The sequence below is a fragment of the Babylonia areolata genome, chromosome 7 (genome assembly GCF_041734735.1).
Source record: "Babylonia areolata isolate BAREFJ2019XMU chromosome 7, ASM4173473v1, whole genome shotgun sequence".
Taxonomy (NCBI): domain Eukaryota; kingdom Metazoa; phylum Mollusca; class Gastropoda; order Neogastropoda; family Buccinidae; genus Babylonia; species Babylonia areolata.
Genome location: NC_134882.1, coordinates 8,396,052 through 8,411,051, shown reverse-complemented (window position 1 = coordinate 8,411,051; position 15,000 = coordinate 8,396,052). Strand labels below are relative to the sequence as shown.

The following is a 15,000-nucleotide window of genomic DNA, read 5'->3' as shown; positions in this document are numbered from 1 at the left end:
GCTCAAGGAGGCGTCACTGCGCTCGGACAAATCCCATATATGCTACGCCACATCTGCCAAGCAGATGCCTGACCAGCAGTGTAACCCAATGCGCTTAGTCAGGCCTTGAAAAAATTAAATAAAATTAAATTAATAAATAGATATAATAATAATAATAATAATAACAATAATAATAATAATAATAATAATAACAATAATAATAATAACATAAGTAATAATAATAATAATAATAATAATAATAATAATAATAATAACATAAGAATGATAAATATAAGATTATAATAATTATGATCATAACAATAATGAAAATAGAATTTAAAAAAGACAGTAATGATGACTAATAAGCAAATACATGTAAAAGATGCAGACACACATACACACACACACACACACACACACACACACACACACACAAAAGAAGAAGATAATGATGATGAAAAGGAAGAAGCAGGAACCTCTTTGAAACTGAAACGTAACTGATCATCCCCTCTCTCCTTCCCTTCCCCTCCTCCCCACCCCCCCACCCCCCCACCCTCCCTCCTCCCCGGGTTGTCAGGTTCGACATCCTGGTCAACGGAGGGGGCTCCGTCAAGCTGGAGCTGATCCGGGACCCCTTCCGCTCTGTGACGGCCAGCGTGCTGGTGCCCTGGAACCAGATCATCACCATGGACACTGTGTACATGGCGCTGGACCAGACCACGCCCCCGATCACGCCCAACGACTGCGTGGCCGAGCACTCGCACCACCACCTGCTGCCGGTGGTGTTGTCCACCTGGCAGCACTCCCAGCTGGGGGCCTGCCCCGAGCACAGCACCATCATCCCGGAGTCACAGGTCAGCGAGTGGTGGATTGATTTATCAACTCTTTTCGTTTATTAACTCTGTCCGTACGAACGGCGAAAGAGACGACGTTAACAGCGTTTCACCCCAATTACCATCATCAAAATATTGCAAGCGAAAGGCTCTTATACTGAAGACGTGAATGTTGACAAAGAATACCACAATTCTGACGACGGAGGCTAAAGGTTGGGTCATTCAGACACCCATTGGACATCCGAGGGGTCTGTGTAGAGGAGAAGAGAGGACTGGCCGTACTGAGTGAGTTAAAGGTGGTGATAATTATATTGATGATGTATGATAGTCAGTCGTATCCGGACTATGACAATCAGAACAGCAGAGGAGGCAACTCTTGTCCCGACTATCCGGGGCTAGAATTTGATAATAGAGAGTTGTCTTGCCCAAGTTACATCCCCACTCTCACAGCCAAGAGGGTTTTTCAGGACAGTCGGTGTTGGGGATGGTTCCCAAAGGTCCAACTTAGCCCCCCAAGGCTGCAACACTAAGAGCCAGTGCAATTTTGCCTCCTAGTTTGAGAGTCACGGTCCTTCACAAAAGACTAAGCTTTAAATGCAGCTCTCACTTTGCTGTGGGCCCAACTGGAAACTTATATGTCAGTCTGTGATACAAGCTGATACGATGACGATGATGATGATATCATTAATGATTTATAGTAGTAGTAGTAGTAGTAGTTGTTGTTGTTGTTGTTGATCATTATTACTTTTGTTGTTGTTGTTATAATGTACTCGGAAATTATTGCGGTCTACATTAAGTAAGCAGCAGAGAGAAGGCAAAAAAAAAAAAAGGATCATTTCTCCTCTCTGTCTCTGTCTGTTTCTCCCTCTCTTTCTCTCTCTCCCTCCGCCCTTCCTCCCTCTCTTCATTTCTCTCCCTCTCCTCCATCCACATCTCTCTCTTTTTTTCTTTCTTTTTTTTTTAACCCTTTGACTGACAACCCTTGATAAAACGAGTTCAGTGTGGCATCAGTCACAAATCCAATAACTACAGTAAGAGGCAGACTCGAACAATCTTGGTAAAAAGTCGACTTACATGAGATAAAACAGGCAACGTGTCGAGCCACAGGTTCTTCGTCAGGCAAAAATCAAAAGGTCCAGTCACAGTATTTTTAAGTTGTTTTAATTTTTTTTCTATATAATAATAATAAATATTATAATAATGTACATTTATATAGCGCCCTTTCACACTAAGAGCTCAGGGCGCTTTACAGGAAAGAAAAATATTACAAATAACATAAAACATTCATGACCACTCTTTCTCAAAAAACCACTCCCCCAGCTCACACTCTCCCTTTCCCACTCCACATACATCCAAAAGTGAGCTGACATGGGTGGTGTTGGAGAAAAGGAAGCTGAGAGTATTTATAGATAGGATTTTTTTTTTTTTAAAGATGAGTCTTTAGTGATGAGCGAAAAGCAGAAATAGAATCAGATGCACGATATGATGAGGAAGGTTGTTCCCAGATGTGAGGAGCAGCAAAGAAGATAGAACGTTCACCATATCTTTTTCTTTCTTTTATCTCTCTCTTTCTTTCAACGTCTCACAGGTGTTACAAGAGAGCATCGCCCTGCCAGGGACCAGGGTGAACCTGGTGTACCACAGCAGCGAGGCCTCGGGCTACATGTCCCTGGTTCGAATCCAGATGACCCCGGACAAGGTGCCCCGCGCCCTACGCTTGGTCCACCTGCGCGTGGCGGTGGAGGGGGTGGTGCTGGAGCAGGTGTTCGAGGCCGACCCCAACCTGAAGTACACCTTTGTCTGGAACCGCCTGAATGCTTACAACCAGAAGGTGTACGGCATTGTGGCTGCGAGAGGTGAGATGGGTTGGGGTTGGTTTTTGTTTGTTTGTTGTTGTTTTGTTTTTTTTACCTGTGGTGTTATTTATTGTTGATGTTGTTGCTGTGGTTTAATGGTGTGGTTGTGTGCTTTTGGTTTTATGAAGGAGCGTGTGGGGGTGTAGACACGCTAGTATGTGTGTGTGTGTGTGTGTGTGTGTGTGTGTGTGTGTGTGTGTGTGTGTGTTTGTGAAGTACACCTTTTGTGTTGAACCATCTGAACGCTTTATAATCAAACGTCTTCCGGCATTGTGGCTCAGGGAGTTAAGATATTTGTTGTTGTTGTTTTTTTTATACGTGTGGTATGATGCATTGTCGTTGTGGTTTAATGATATGGTTGTGATTTTGGTTTTGTGAAGGAGCGCGTGCGGTAGGGCATGCTAGTATGTCTGTGTGACTGCGTGTGTGTGTTAGTGTATTAGTGTGTGTGTGTGTTTGTGTGTGTGTGTGTGTGCCTTTATGTATGTTAATGGGAATGGGGAATGTATGTGCTTGTGTGCACTTGGAAACAGTGTAATTATGTAATTATATACATGTTTTGCACCTCTCTCTCTCTCTCTCTCTCTCTCTCTCTCTCTCTCTCCTCCCTCCTATCCCTCCTCTTTCCCTCCCTCCAATTTTACATATTTTAATGGAACTCACAAAATATCTGACTGTATGAGCATGCTTTCCTTAATTACAGTGTAAAATGTCATGTGACAGTTTAAGTTGTTTATTCGTATACATTCATCACAGAGTATAGCTTTTGTATTCTTTTAAAACAAATAATTCACACAGTTTTGGCTTGGTCAATGTTATCATAACATTGATCAATTCGCAAAATACGTCAGAGTTTATTGATTCTTAGCATGTGACACCGCCAAAACTCTCCCGCTATGTATGCAAATTACAGTCTACACTGACCACCTCGATTTAGCACTCCGTACATTTTGTGTGAATCGCAGTGTACGTTGGCTACCAGTACCAGGACTGTGACTACATCTTCTGGGAGACACGGAGCACGACTGTCAATGGCTTTGACCTCACTGCCTCCCATATCGGGGGCTGGAACCTGGATATTCATCACATGTACAACTATCAGGAAGGTAAAAACAAAGTATTTGGCGTTGTCAGACCTGAACATGGATATTCATTGCCGTCCAAAATGAAATACGTTGTCAAACCTGAACATGGATAATCATTGCCGTCCATAATTAAATACAGTATCGTGCAGTAAATGAAGAAATGGTACTGAAGGACCTTTTGAAACGAAGCGAAAAATCACTGGTGTGAGATAAAAGGTACCTTATGAAACAGCACGTGATGGTGTCAAACTGAAAAATCCTCAAAAGTAGAATGCAAGGAAACACTGATAGTACAACTAGTCAAGATAGGTTAGATATTGATTTTAGGCTGAAATAATTTCCAACTATGAAACAGTAAGATCACTGAGTACAAAAAAATGTACAATTTCTTATATGTTGTTCTCTTTCATTGTAACTTTTTAAAAAATTATTATTCAAACATCGACTTTTCGATTCCAGTCTGTCTCTGTCCTGTTTTCCCTCACCGCGATCCTGTCCTACTTTTTTTATTTATTTATTCATTCATTTTTTAAATAATGACATGCAAATGTGAAAATCAATATCTGAACTAGATATCTTTAATAACCAGTATGCATGACCTGACATTAAGCAGAATTCCTCCCTCCTCTCATCTCTCTCTCACACACACACACACACACACACACACACACACACACACACACACACACACACACACACACACACACACACACACAGGGATCCTACACGAAATGATTAATATTCAAAATGTGTAAACTTGATATTTAACCCCGATGTCTTCATTCACCAGTATGTTCCCATAACCAGAGGTATTAATTCAACAGTATGTTACTTTAACCAGATGTCTTAATTCACCAGTATGTTACTTTAACCAAGGGTCTTAATTCACTGGTGTGTTACTTTAAACAGGGGTCTTAATTCACCTGTATGTTACTTTAACCAAAGGTCTTAATTCGCCAGTATGTTACTTTAAACAGATGTCATCATTTGCCAGTATGTTACTTTAACCAAAGGTCTTCATTCACCAGAAAGTTACTTTAAACAGATGTCATCATTTGCCAGTATGTTACTTTAACCAAAGGTCTTCATTCACCAGAAAGTTACTTTAACCAGAGGTCTTAATTCATCGGTATGTTTACTTTAACCAGAGGTCTTAATTCACCTGCATGCTACTTTAACTAAAGGTCTTAATTCACTGGTATGTTACTTTAACCAGAGGTCTTAATTCACTGGTATGTTACTTTAACCAGAGGTCTTGATTCACTGGTATGTTTAACTAAAGGTCTTAATTCACTGGTATGCCACTTTAACCAAAGGTCTTAATTCACCAGTATGTTACTTTAACCAAAGGTCTTAATTCACCAGTATGTTACTTTAACCAGAGGTCTTAATTCACCAGTATGTTACTTTAACCAAAGGTCTTAATTCACCAGTATGTTACTTTAACCAGATGTCATCATTCACCAGTATGTTACTTTTAACCGGATGTCTGACCATATGACTTTGACATTAAACACAATCCCTCCCTCACCCTCACCCTCTCCTCTCCCCCATCCTCTCCCTCTCCCTCTCCATTCCTCTCCCCTCTCTCTCTCTCTCTCTCTCTCTCTCTCTCTCTCTCTCTCTCTCTCTCTCTCTCTCTCTCTCTCTCTCAATCACACAGGGATCCTGCACAAGGGCGACGGCACCAAGATCTACCTGAAGGAGAAGCCCAAGACCCTGGTCAACATCCTGGGCAACGGGGAGCGCCGCAAACTGAACTGCGACAACTGCGACGGGCCGGCGGAGGGCAACCGCCTCTTAGCTCCCCTGGCCCTGGCCAGCGGGCTGGACGGCTCCCTCTACCTCGGTGACTACAACTTCATCCGCAAGCTGTCCCCAGACCGGGAGGAGATCGCCAGCATTTTGGAGATGAGGTATGACGACGACAATGATGATGATGATGATGATGATGATGATAGTATTTGTATTTGTATTTCATTTTATCACAACAAAATTTCTCTGTGTGAAATTCGGGCTGCTTTCCCCAGGGAGAGCGCGTCGCTACTACTACTACAGCGCCACCCATTTTTTTTTTTTTTTTTGTATTTTTTCCTGCGTGTAGTTTTATTTGTTTTTCCTATCGAAGTGGAATTTTTTTCTACAGAATTTTGCCAGGAACAACCCTTTTGTTGCCGTGGGTTCTTTTACATGCGCTAAGTGCGTGCTGCACACGAGACCTCAGTTTATCGTCTCACCCGAATGAGAAAAATAATAATAATGATTTCAACATTTAGTTCCCTTTTTTCTCCAAAATTGTAAACAGTTTTTTTGGTTTTCGAGATCTAATCGAAAGTAAAAAGTATGTGCAAATGGACTTTGAAATTCAGTAGGTCTCAATTTTCAGTTCGTATTTTTCTTTAACCTTACTTCTTTCTTTCTTCTCTTTCTACGTGTGAGCTATGTGAGGTTCACCTCTTACTTCTTTCAGTATACTTCTTCTTCTTCTTCTTCTTCGTTCGTGGGCTGCAACTCCCAGGTTCACTCGTACGTATGTACACGAGTGGGCTTTTACTTGTATGGCCGTTTTTACCCCAGCCTTGAAAGCAGCCTTGCTCCGTTTTCGAGGATAATGATGAAAATGATAGTAATAATGATGATAATGATAGAGAAAAACATCTCACCCACTCTATGTTTTTCTTTATCTTTTTTTATATAACAATGATGATGATGATGATGATACCAATGATAATAATAATAATAAAGAAAAACCTCTCACCCACTGTTCTTTTTTTTTTCATTTTTGCGTGCCACTCCACCACCAACCACCATGACCAACCACCATCCACCACCACCCACCATGACCAACCACCATCCACCACCAACCACCATGACCAACCACCATCCACCACCAACCAACCACCATGACCAACCACCACCCACAACAGCACGAAGCCGCACCACAAGTTCCACATGACGGTGAGCCCCGTGGACGGGCGCCTGTACATCTCGGACTCGATGCTGCACAAGATCATCCGCGTGAAGACCATGGGGCCAGTGCGCTCCCTGAAGGACAACTTCGAGGACGTGGCGGGCAACGGGGAGGAGTGCACGCCCGGGGAGGAGGACCTGTGTGGGGACGGGGGCCCCGCCATCCAGGCCAAGCTGAGATACCCTAAAGGTAAAGGCAGGGTGGGGGCGGGGTGTGTGTTGTGTGTGTTGGGTTGGGTGGTGGTGGTGGGTGGTGGGTGTGGTGGTCGGGTGTTGGGTGTCGGTGTGTGGGTGGGTGGTGGTTGGGGGTGGGAGGTGTTGGGATGTTTTGGTGTCGGTGTGTAGGTGGGTGGGGTGGTGGGAGTGAGGGTGGGGTGTGTGTTGGGAGGATGGGTGTGTTTGTGAGTGTGTGGGGTGGGTGGGTGTTGGGTATGTATGTGTGTGTGTGTTGGTAGGGTGTTGGTTGAGTGTGTGTGTGTGTGTGCGCGCGCGCGCGCGTGTGTGTGTGTGTGTGTGTGTGTGTGTGTGAAGGATGTGAATCCAAACAATGTGGAGGCCTAACGTCGACGTGGTGCTAGCGTGTGGCTGAGTGGAATTAGCCTATGCTGTCGCATCCTTGCGAATAACACACACACACACACACACGCGCGCGCGCGCAGTTGAATCGCTCTCTTTTTATTCGTCCTTTCGCATCTATGCATTGGCAGCTGAACGTCTTAACGATTCTGCCACCTTCTTCCTTGTGTGTAGAATTGAAAGATTTAAACGAGACTCACCTGTAAGTACAAGTTTGACCGCACTTCTACCTTAAAATAATAATAATAATAATTACTTCTGTGGCAGGCATCGCCATCAGCAAGGACGGAGTGATCTACGTGGCGGACGGCCCCAACATCCGGCGCATCACCCCAGACGGCATCATCAGTACGCTGATCGGCACACAGAAACAGCCCAAGGACTGGACCCCTATGCTGTGCGACGACATTCTGTCTGCTGAGACGGTGAGCAGCGCTTCCTTTCGTTCCTGTCTGTTTCTTCTTCTTTTTTTTTATTATATATTTTTTTTAATTATTATTTATTTATTTATTTATTTTGTAAGCTTATCTATTATTTATTCACCTTTTTTTTTTACATTATAATTATTATTTATTTATTTGTGTAAGCTTATCTATTCTTTATTCACCTTTTTTTTCTTTTTCTTTTTCCCTCAAGGCCTGACTAAGCGCGTTGGGTTACGCAGCTGGTCAGGCATCTGCTTGGCAGATGTGGTGTAGCGTATATGGATTTGTCCGAACGCAGTGACGCCTCCTTGAGCTACTGAAACTGAAACTGAAACTCTTCTTTGACAATTTGTGGGTTCCCTCTCACTCTCTCTTGAGTGGGTGCATTTGAGCGCGTGTGTGTGTGTGTGTGTGTGTGTGTGTGTGTGTGTGTGTGTGTATTTCATGATTTTGTTTTCTTTTCTTCTCTTCTTCTTCTTCCTTTTGTGGAATGGCTTTGAATGGTGAAATAATGGTATATTTTGATTGTGTTTTTTTTTATTTTGTGCTCATTTTCGCTTTTTTTTCTTTTTTTTTTAGCTTTATTCCCTCTTTAGGGCGAGGGCTGGATGTAAAAAAGCATGTTAGTTGCTTATCTATTACCCTCGTTAATAAAGATTTTGTCTTGTCTTGTCTTCTTCTTCTTCTTCTCTCTCTCTCTCTCTCTCTCTCTCTCTCTCTCTCTCTCGTTGCTATTTTATTTGGACAAAACAGAAAACATAACAGTGCATATTTGAGTGTATTGTTGAGGCGGTATGTATTGGTTTGATGTATTTTTGAATGGATGGTCGAGTCAGTCCCCATTCATTTTGGTATTTTATCATCATTACATTGTTGTTTTTCTTTTGTTCCGTTTCGTTGAGTTTTTGTCAGGATGTGACTTAAGTGTTTCCAAGTATTGCATATTTTCTTGGTTTAAATTGACTGAAGGGTTCAGAGAAAAAAAAAAGTTTTTTGTTGTTGTTGTTTTGAAGCTAAAATATATGCATTTATGTTGTTGCCTCCTTGTCAAAAGACCTTTCTTGGCAATGACAATAAATAATTTCAGTGTCCAGTGTCTCTCTCTCTCTCTCTTGTGAGGAAGTTTTGTTGTTGTTTTTTGTTTGTTTGTTTTTTTTGTTTTTTAGGGGAAGTTTTGTTTCTGTTTCTGTTTCTTCACCTTCTTCTTGTTTTTTTCGTGTGTTTTTTTTCGCCCCTGCGGGAAGAGTGGGAGGGGACTGATTAAATGCTACCTACTGTGCCTTCTGGAATGCAGGGCAGCAATGAAGAAAAACCTGTTCGCAACTCTTGTCTGTTTTGAACCAGTCTTTGAATGGCTCACAAGGTGGGGGAGGAGGGAGAAAGGGTGTTTTTTTGTTTGGTTGGTTGGTTTTTGTTGTTGTTGTTTGTTTGGATTTTTTTGCTGTTGTTGTTGTTGTTGTTGTTTGTATGTTTGGTTTTTTTTTGTTTTGTTTTTGTTTTCTTGGGGAGGGGTCTCTTTTTTTGGGGTGGGTGGGGAGGTAATTCTCTTTTTGACCAGTTGAGAGATCAGTTGCTTGCTTATTTCTTTCTCACCTATTTTCCTTTTTTTTCATCGTGATTTTTTTGCGGGGTGGGGGTGGGGGGGAATGGGGGGGTCGGGGGTATCAGTTTTTCTTTTCTTTCTCGTTAACCCTGGATTCTGTGTGATTTTTTTTGTGTGGTGACACTGTTTTCTGGTGCTGTGGTATTTTGCTGGTTGGCTGGCCAGTGAGAAATGAAATGATCCAACCAGATGATGAAGTGATGAATAAGTTTGGGGTTTTTTTTGTTGGTATTTTATATTTGTACAGTGTCGGTAAGCCTTGACTGGCTAACCACTCCTTTCATAAATTAATTCATGCACTCATCCATTGATTGATTTGTTTGTGAGTAGTTAGATTGGGTTGACTTGTTACGTCAGCTGACTGGTCAGATGGGTGGGTCGGTTATTTGGTTGGTTGACTGATTAATTAAATGACTTGCTTGCTGGTTGATTGTAGAATGGTTTGTTTCTTTGTTGTTCTGATAGTCAGCTGGATGTTGTTGTTTTTGGGTTTTTTTGGGTTTTTTTTAGAAGGATGACTTAGTGATGATTGATGGGTGGATGGGCAGACAGACCTGGAGTGACTGTGGAAGTGTGTGTGTGTGTATGTGTGTGTGTGTGTGTGTGATCTTCAGTTTAACGTCTATTCCCATTGTGTGCTTTTTAGGGAGGGTTCTTTGATCGGCATACAATTGGCGTAATATTACACTCGATTAGATACCTGAGCATTCACAGCATTCATCCATTACTACTTTCCCCCTTCTTACTCTGGAGTGAATCAATTCAGTTTGGTTATAGAGCTCAAGGTTGGGTTCCATCAACGACGGGCGCAATAGCCGAGTGGTTAAAGCGTTGGACTGTCAATCTGGGGGTCTCGGGTTCGAATCTCGGTAACGGCGTCTGGTGGGTAAAAGGTGGACATTTTTACGATCTCCCAGGTCAACATATGTGCAGACCTGCTAGTGCCTGAACCCCCTTCGTGTGTATATGCAAGCAGAAGATCAAATACGCACGTTAAAAATCCTGTAATCCATGTCAGCGTTCGGTGGGTTATGGAAAACAAGAACATACCCAGCATGCACACCCCCGAAAACGGAGTATGGCTGCCTACATGGCGGGGTAAAAACGGTCATACACGTAAAAGCCCACTCGTGTACATACGAGTGAACGCAGAAGAAGAAGGTTCCATCAACGATCTTAGCAGCGTTTGCGCTTTGGAGCATATGGAATTAACCTGGAGTTAGTTTAATTCATATTGTATTGTGTTGTATTGTGTTGTGTCGCTCTTTGTCACAACACATTTCTCTGTGTGATACTCGGGCTGCAGTTCCCGACGGAGAATGCATCGCTTTAGTGATGTTGCACTCTTATTGTACTTTCTTTTTGCTAGCAAGTGTATGCATTTCCTATAAACAGTAGATTTTTCGACAGAATTTTGCCAGGGGACACAAACCCTTTTTGTTGTTGTTGTTGTTGTTGTTGTTGCCATGGGTTCTTCTACGATCCGCTAACGTTGTGCAAACTTAGCGCTGCTGAGGTCGCTCATGCAGCCGAAGCCCAGAACCGCTTTAATTAGTTAACTAACTAACTCATCACAGTGAAATAATGAGAATGACCGACCGCTTGACTGACCTGACCATCTGATGCTTGACCACTGACCAGGTGAGTCTCAAGTGGCCGACGGCCCTGGCCATCAACCCGCTGGACGACACGCTGCACATTCTGGACCACAGCATCGTCCTGAAGCTGACCGCGGACTTCAAGCTGGTCACTGTGGCCGGCCGCCCTTTCTACTGCCCCCTCCGACACACTGGCTTTCTGCCTCAGGTACCTGGGTGTTTTGAACACGTGTGTGTGTGTGTGTGTGTGTGTGTGTGTACGTACGTGATTATGTACCATTTGTTCTTTTCATTGCTTTGTTACTTTTGATAGACTATTTTAGTTACTATACTTATTCGTCGTTCTTATTATTTTATTTTATTTCATTTTATTTCTTTATTCGTATGTTTTGTGTCGTTCTTTATTTTTATGTTTTGTGTTGCTAAATGGGCAGAATTGTAAAAAAAGGCCTTTACTACGCCTAATTCTTTACCCATTAAAGATTCAATCAATCAGTCTTCTTCTTCTTCTTCTTCTTCTTCTTCTTCTTCTTCTTCTTCTTCTGCTCCCATTCCTCCTCTCTCTCCGTCTTCTTCTCCTTCTCCCTTCTCCATTCCTCCATCCTTCTTCTTCTTCTTCTTCTTCTTCTTTCTTCGTTCGTGGACTGTAACTCTTATGTATCTGATAATTATGTACGAGTATGCTTTTACTTGTATGACCGTTTTTACCATGCCATTTAGGCAGCCATACTCCGTGTTCGGGTGTTTTGAACGTGTGTGCGCACACAGTCTCTCCCTTTCTATGTCCCTCCCTCCCTCCCTCCTCTCCCTCTCTTCGTCTCTCTCTCTGTCTCTCTCTGTCTCTCTCTCTCTCTCTCTCTCTCTCTCACCATCTCCCTCACCATTTCTCTCCTCCCTCCACGTATTTAACAACCTAAACACACACAGATATTGTTACAAAGCAACATGTCATTCTGAACAATTGTGCCCATTGTGCAAAAAATCAAGAGAGGATGAAGTTCGCTTTGTTTTAAAATGCCCTGTGTTGACTGACTTACGAATCCAATTTATTCCCCCAAAATATTATATAAATCCATGCTTGTTTCGGTTATGTTTATTAATGGTATCTAACGATGAAAACACCGTACGTAGTTTTGCTATGTATCTTTATAAAGCACTGCAATTAAGAGAGACACTCATTTCTTAGATTCACTGATAGTTTGTTGTGAATGACGTTGTATTGTTTATATTATATTACCAATTGCAGTGACACATGTAAAACTGTTATTACCCCCTATTCATCTGGGGCTATGGCCTTAATTGAATAAACCATCTTGAATCTTGAATCTCCTCCCTCCACGTCCTTTCCTTTTTTAACCCCTTGACTTACAAACCTTGATGAAATGAGATCAGTATGGCATGAATTTAAAGCCTGACCACTAAAACAATGTGTGTACGTTGAAGTTGCTTTGATTGTCAAAAGGGTCGCAATCCCCAGCGGAAGAAATGCAGAAAAAAAAAACGGTGGCTGACACCCTGACCTGCAATAACTTCAGTCTTATCTCAGTGAGGTGACAGCCCTTCACTGACAAGCATTCTCGTCAGCAGCCATCAAGGGGTTAAAGAACGTAACCCTTTCTCCGAAGAAAAGGGGTTAAAACACACACACACACACACACACACACACAACAAAAACAACAACAACAACAACAAACACCAGCATAGACCTTTTTCTGAAGATCCTCAAAGTGTGACATTTGAACAGTAGACGAATAATAATCGAAATATCAATCAGACAGTAAGCGAATGATACTCAAAAGTGTGACAGACACTTAAAAAGAGGAGGCACCATGGCATGGCAAAGTTAGGTGAATACTCGAAATGTGACTGACAGACAGACAGTAAACGAATGATACTCAAAAATCTACCAGACACTTAAGAGAAAGGGATGTACCATAGCATGGCAAAAAGTTATAGATGAATGACATGACACTAAAAAACGGGTCATCCTTTACGTAAACACAGGGAGTTCTGGCGGACGACGAACAAGCCTCGAGCATCGCAGCGCACGTGACGCTGGTCTCCCCGGAGTCCATCACCTTCGGCCCGCACGGCGACCTGTACATCGTGGAGAGCGACACGCACCACATCAACCGCATCAGGGTCGTCACCACGGACGGCCACATCCACCACTTCGCCGGGGCCAAGTCCCGATGCGACTGCCAGCAGACGGACCGCTGCAAGTGCTACGACCCCAGGGAGGTGCTGGCGGCCCAGGCGTTGTTCAGCGACCCCACCTCCATCACGGTGACCCCCGACGGGGTGCTTCACCTGGCCGACATGGGCAACCAACGGGTCTTCTCCATCGTGTCCCAGCTCCCGACGCTGCAGGGCCGGACCTACACGGTGGTGTCCTCGGAGACGCAGGAGATGTACATCTTCAACCTGTACGGGCAGCACAAGCACACCATCAACCTGCTGACCAACCAGTACATGTACAACTTCACCTACCACGTCTTCTCCTCCTACGGGCAGCTGGTGTCCGTGGAGGACAGCGCAGGGAACCGCATCCAGATCAAGCGAGACTACCAGACCCTGGCCCGGACCATCATCACCCCCAACAACGCCACCTGCGAGCTGGTCATGGACAACCGACGGCGGCTGTACCAGTTCCACGGCCCCCACAACCACACCACCACCTTCACCTACACGGCACACACCGAGCTTCTCGAGTCCAAGCATTCCTCCGGCGGGCAGACTTTCCGATACGAGTATGACGCCATGGGGAGGCTGAGGCGGATCTCACAGCCGACCGGAGCGGTGACGGTGCTGGAGACGGACGTGAACTCCACGGGGTCCATTGTGCACGTGTCGACGGACAAGACGGACGTGGTGGCTATGGCGACGTACGGCAGCGTGCAGTCTATAATGCATGGTGAGATGAGATTTTGTCTGTGTGTGTGTGTGTGTGTGTGTGTGTGTGTGTGTGTGTGTTCGTTTGTCTGTGTTTTCTACCATCGTTTTACACAACGCAGACACATGCACACGCACGCGCACGCTCATGCATGCATACATACATGACACATATACACACAGACACTCGCATTCACACTTGCACATACACGCGCGCGTGCTCGCACACACACACACACACACACACACACACACACACACACACACACACACACACACACACACACACACACATACACACACACACACACACTCTTACACATGCACGCGCGCGCACAGACACACACACACACACACACACACAATCACGCCCCCCGCACCCCCCTAGCCACCCCCTAGCCCCTCCCCCAACCCCCACCCCCCCTCACACACACACACAACCACACATCCATATTATCATCATTAGTATTCGTTCGTGTCGTGGGCTGCATGCAACTCCCGCGTTCACTCGTACCCACACGAGTGGGATTTTTTTTTTTTTTTTTTTTTTACGTGTATGACCTTTTTTACCCCCCACACCCCACCCCCACCCCCCACCCCCCCCTCCATTCCTGCTTACAGGTGTGACCCAGACGAAGGTCTCCTACCTGCCGGACGGGGCCATGGTGGTGGTGTTCCCTAGCAACCTGACGGTGGCCATAGAGACGGGGGGTCACCCGGTCATGGACAACGAGCACCGGATGCACTACAAGCGCAAGGTCATCGTGCCGGACCACTTCCTGCACCGCCTGGAGTGGCGCTTCTACGTGCGGCGCAAGCGGCGCTCGGGCCAGGGCCGGGTGGTGGAGAAGATTGGTCAGCGCTTTCGGGTAGGGGCGCTGTCCGCTTTGCATGGCTGGCATGACGAGACTGCCATCAAGGAAAAGGCTCTCTTGGTATGTGGCCCCCTCACCTTCCCCCCCCCCCCTTCCCTCCCCTTCCCTCCTCTTCCTCCTCTCCCTTCCCCTACCACCATCTCCCCAAATCCCCCGTCCCTTGCGCACATACTCTATGCTCTCTCTCTCTTTCTTTCTTTCCCCCCCCCCCCTCTTCCCCCCTCCCCCAAGTCCTGCCATCACTGTCTAGTGTTATGTCGCACACAAAATGAATTGTGCATAAGCATTTGATCGTTTGCCATAATGGT

The 15,000-nt window shown here is 44.7% G+C and overlaps 1 protein-coding gene across 1 annotated transcript in view; it reads left to right on the top strand.

The window, feature by feature from the left end:
• Positions 1-15,000, top strand: part of LOC143284328 (teneurin-m-like) — a 247,677-nt gene that overhangs the window by 227,206 nt on the left and 5,471 nt on the right. The window contains exons 16-24 of the mRNA XM_076591037.1: positions 557-833; positions 2,401-2,668; positions 3,634-3,774; positions 5,417-5,669; positions 6,681-6,913; positions 7,567-7,724; positions 10,969-11,133; positions 12,930-13,839; positions 14,439-14,686. Of these exons, the coding sequence (XP_076447152.1) occupies positions 557-833; positions 2,401-2,668; positions 3,634-3,774; positions 5,417-5,669; positions 6,681-6,913; positions 7,567-7,724; positions 10,969-11,133; positions 12,930-13,839; positions 14,439-14,686 (2,653 nt within the window). The remainder of the gene's footprint in view (positions 1-556; positions 834-2,400; positions 2,669-3,633; positions 3,775-5,416; positions 5,670-6,680; positions 6,914-7,566; positions 7,725-10,968; positions 11,134-12,929; positions 13,840-14,438; positions 14,687-15,000) is intronic.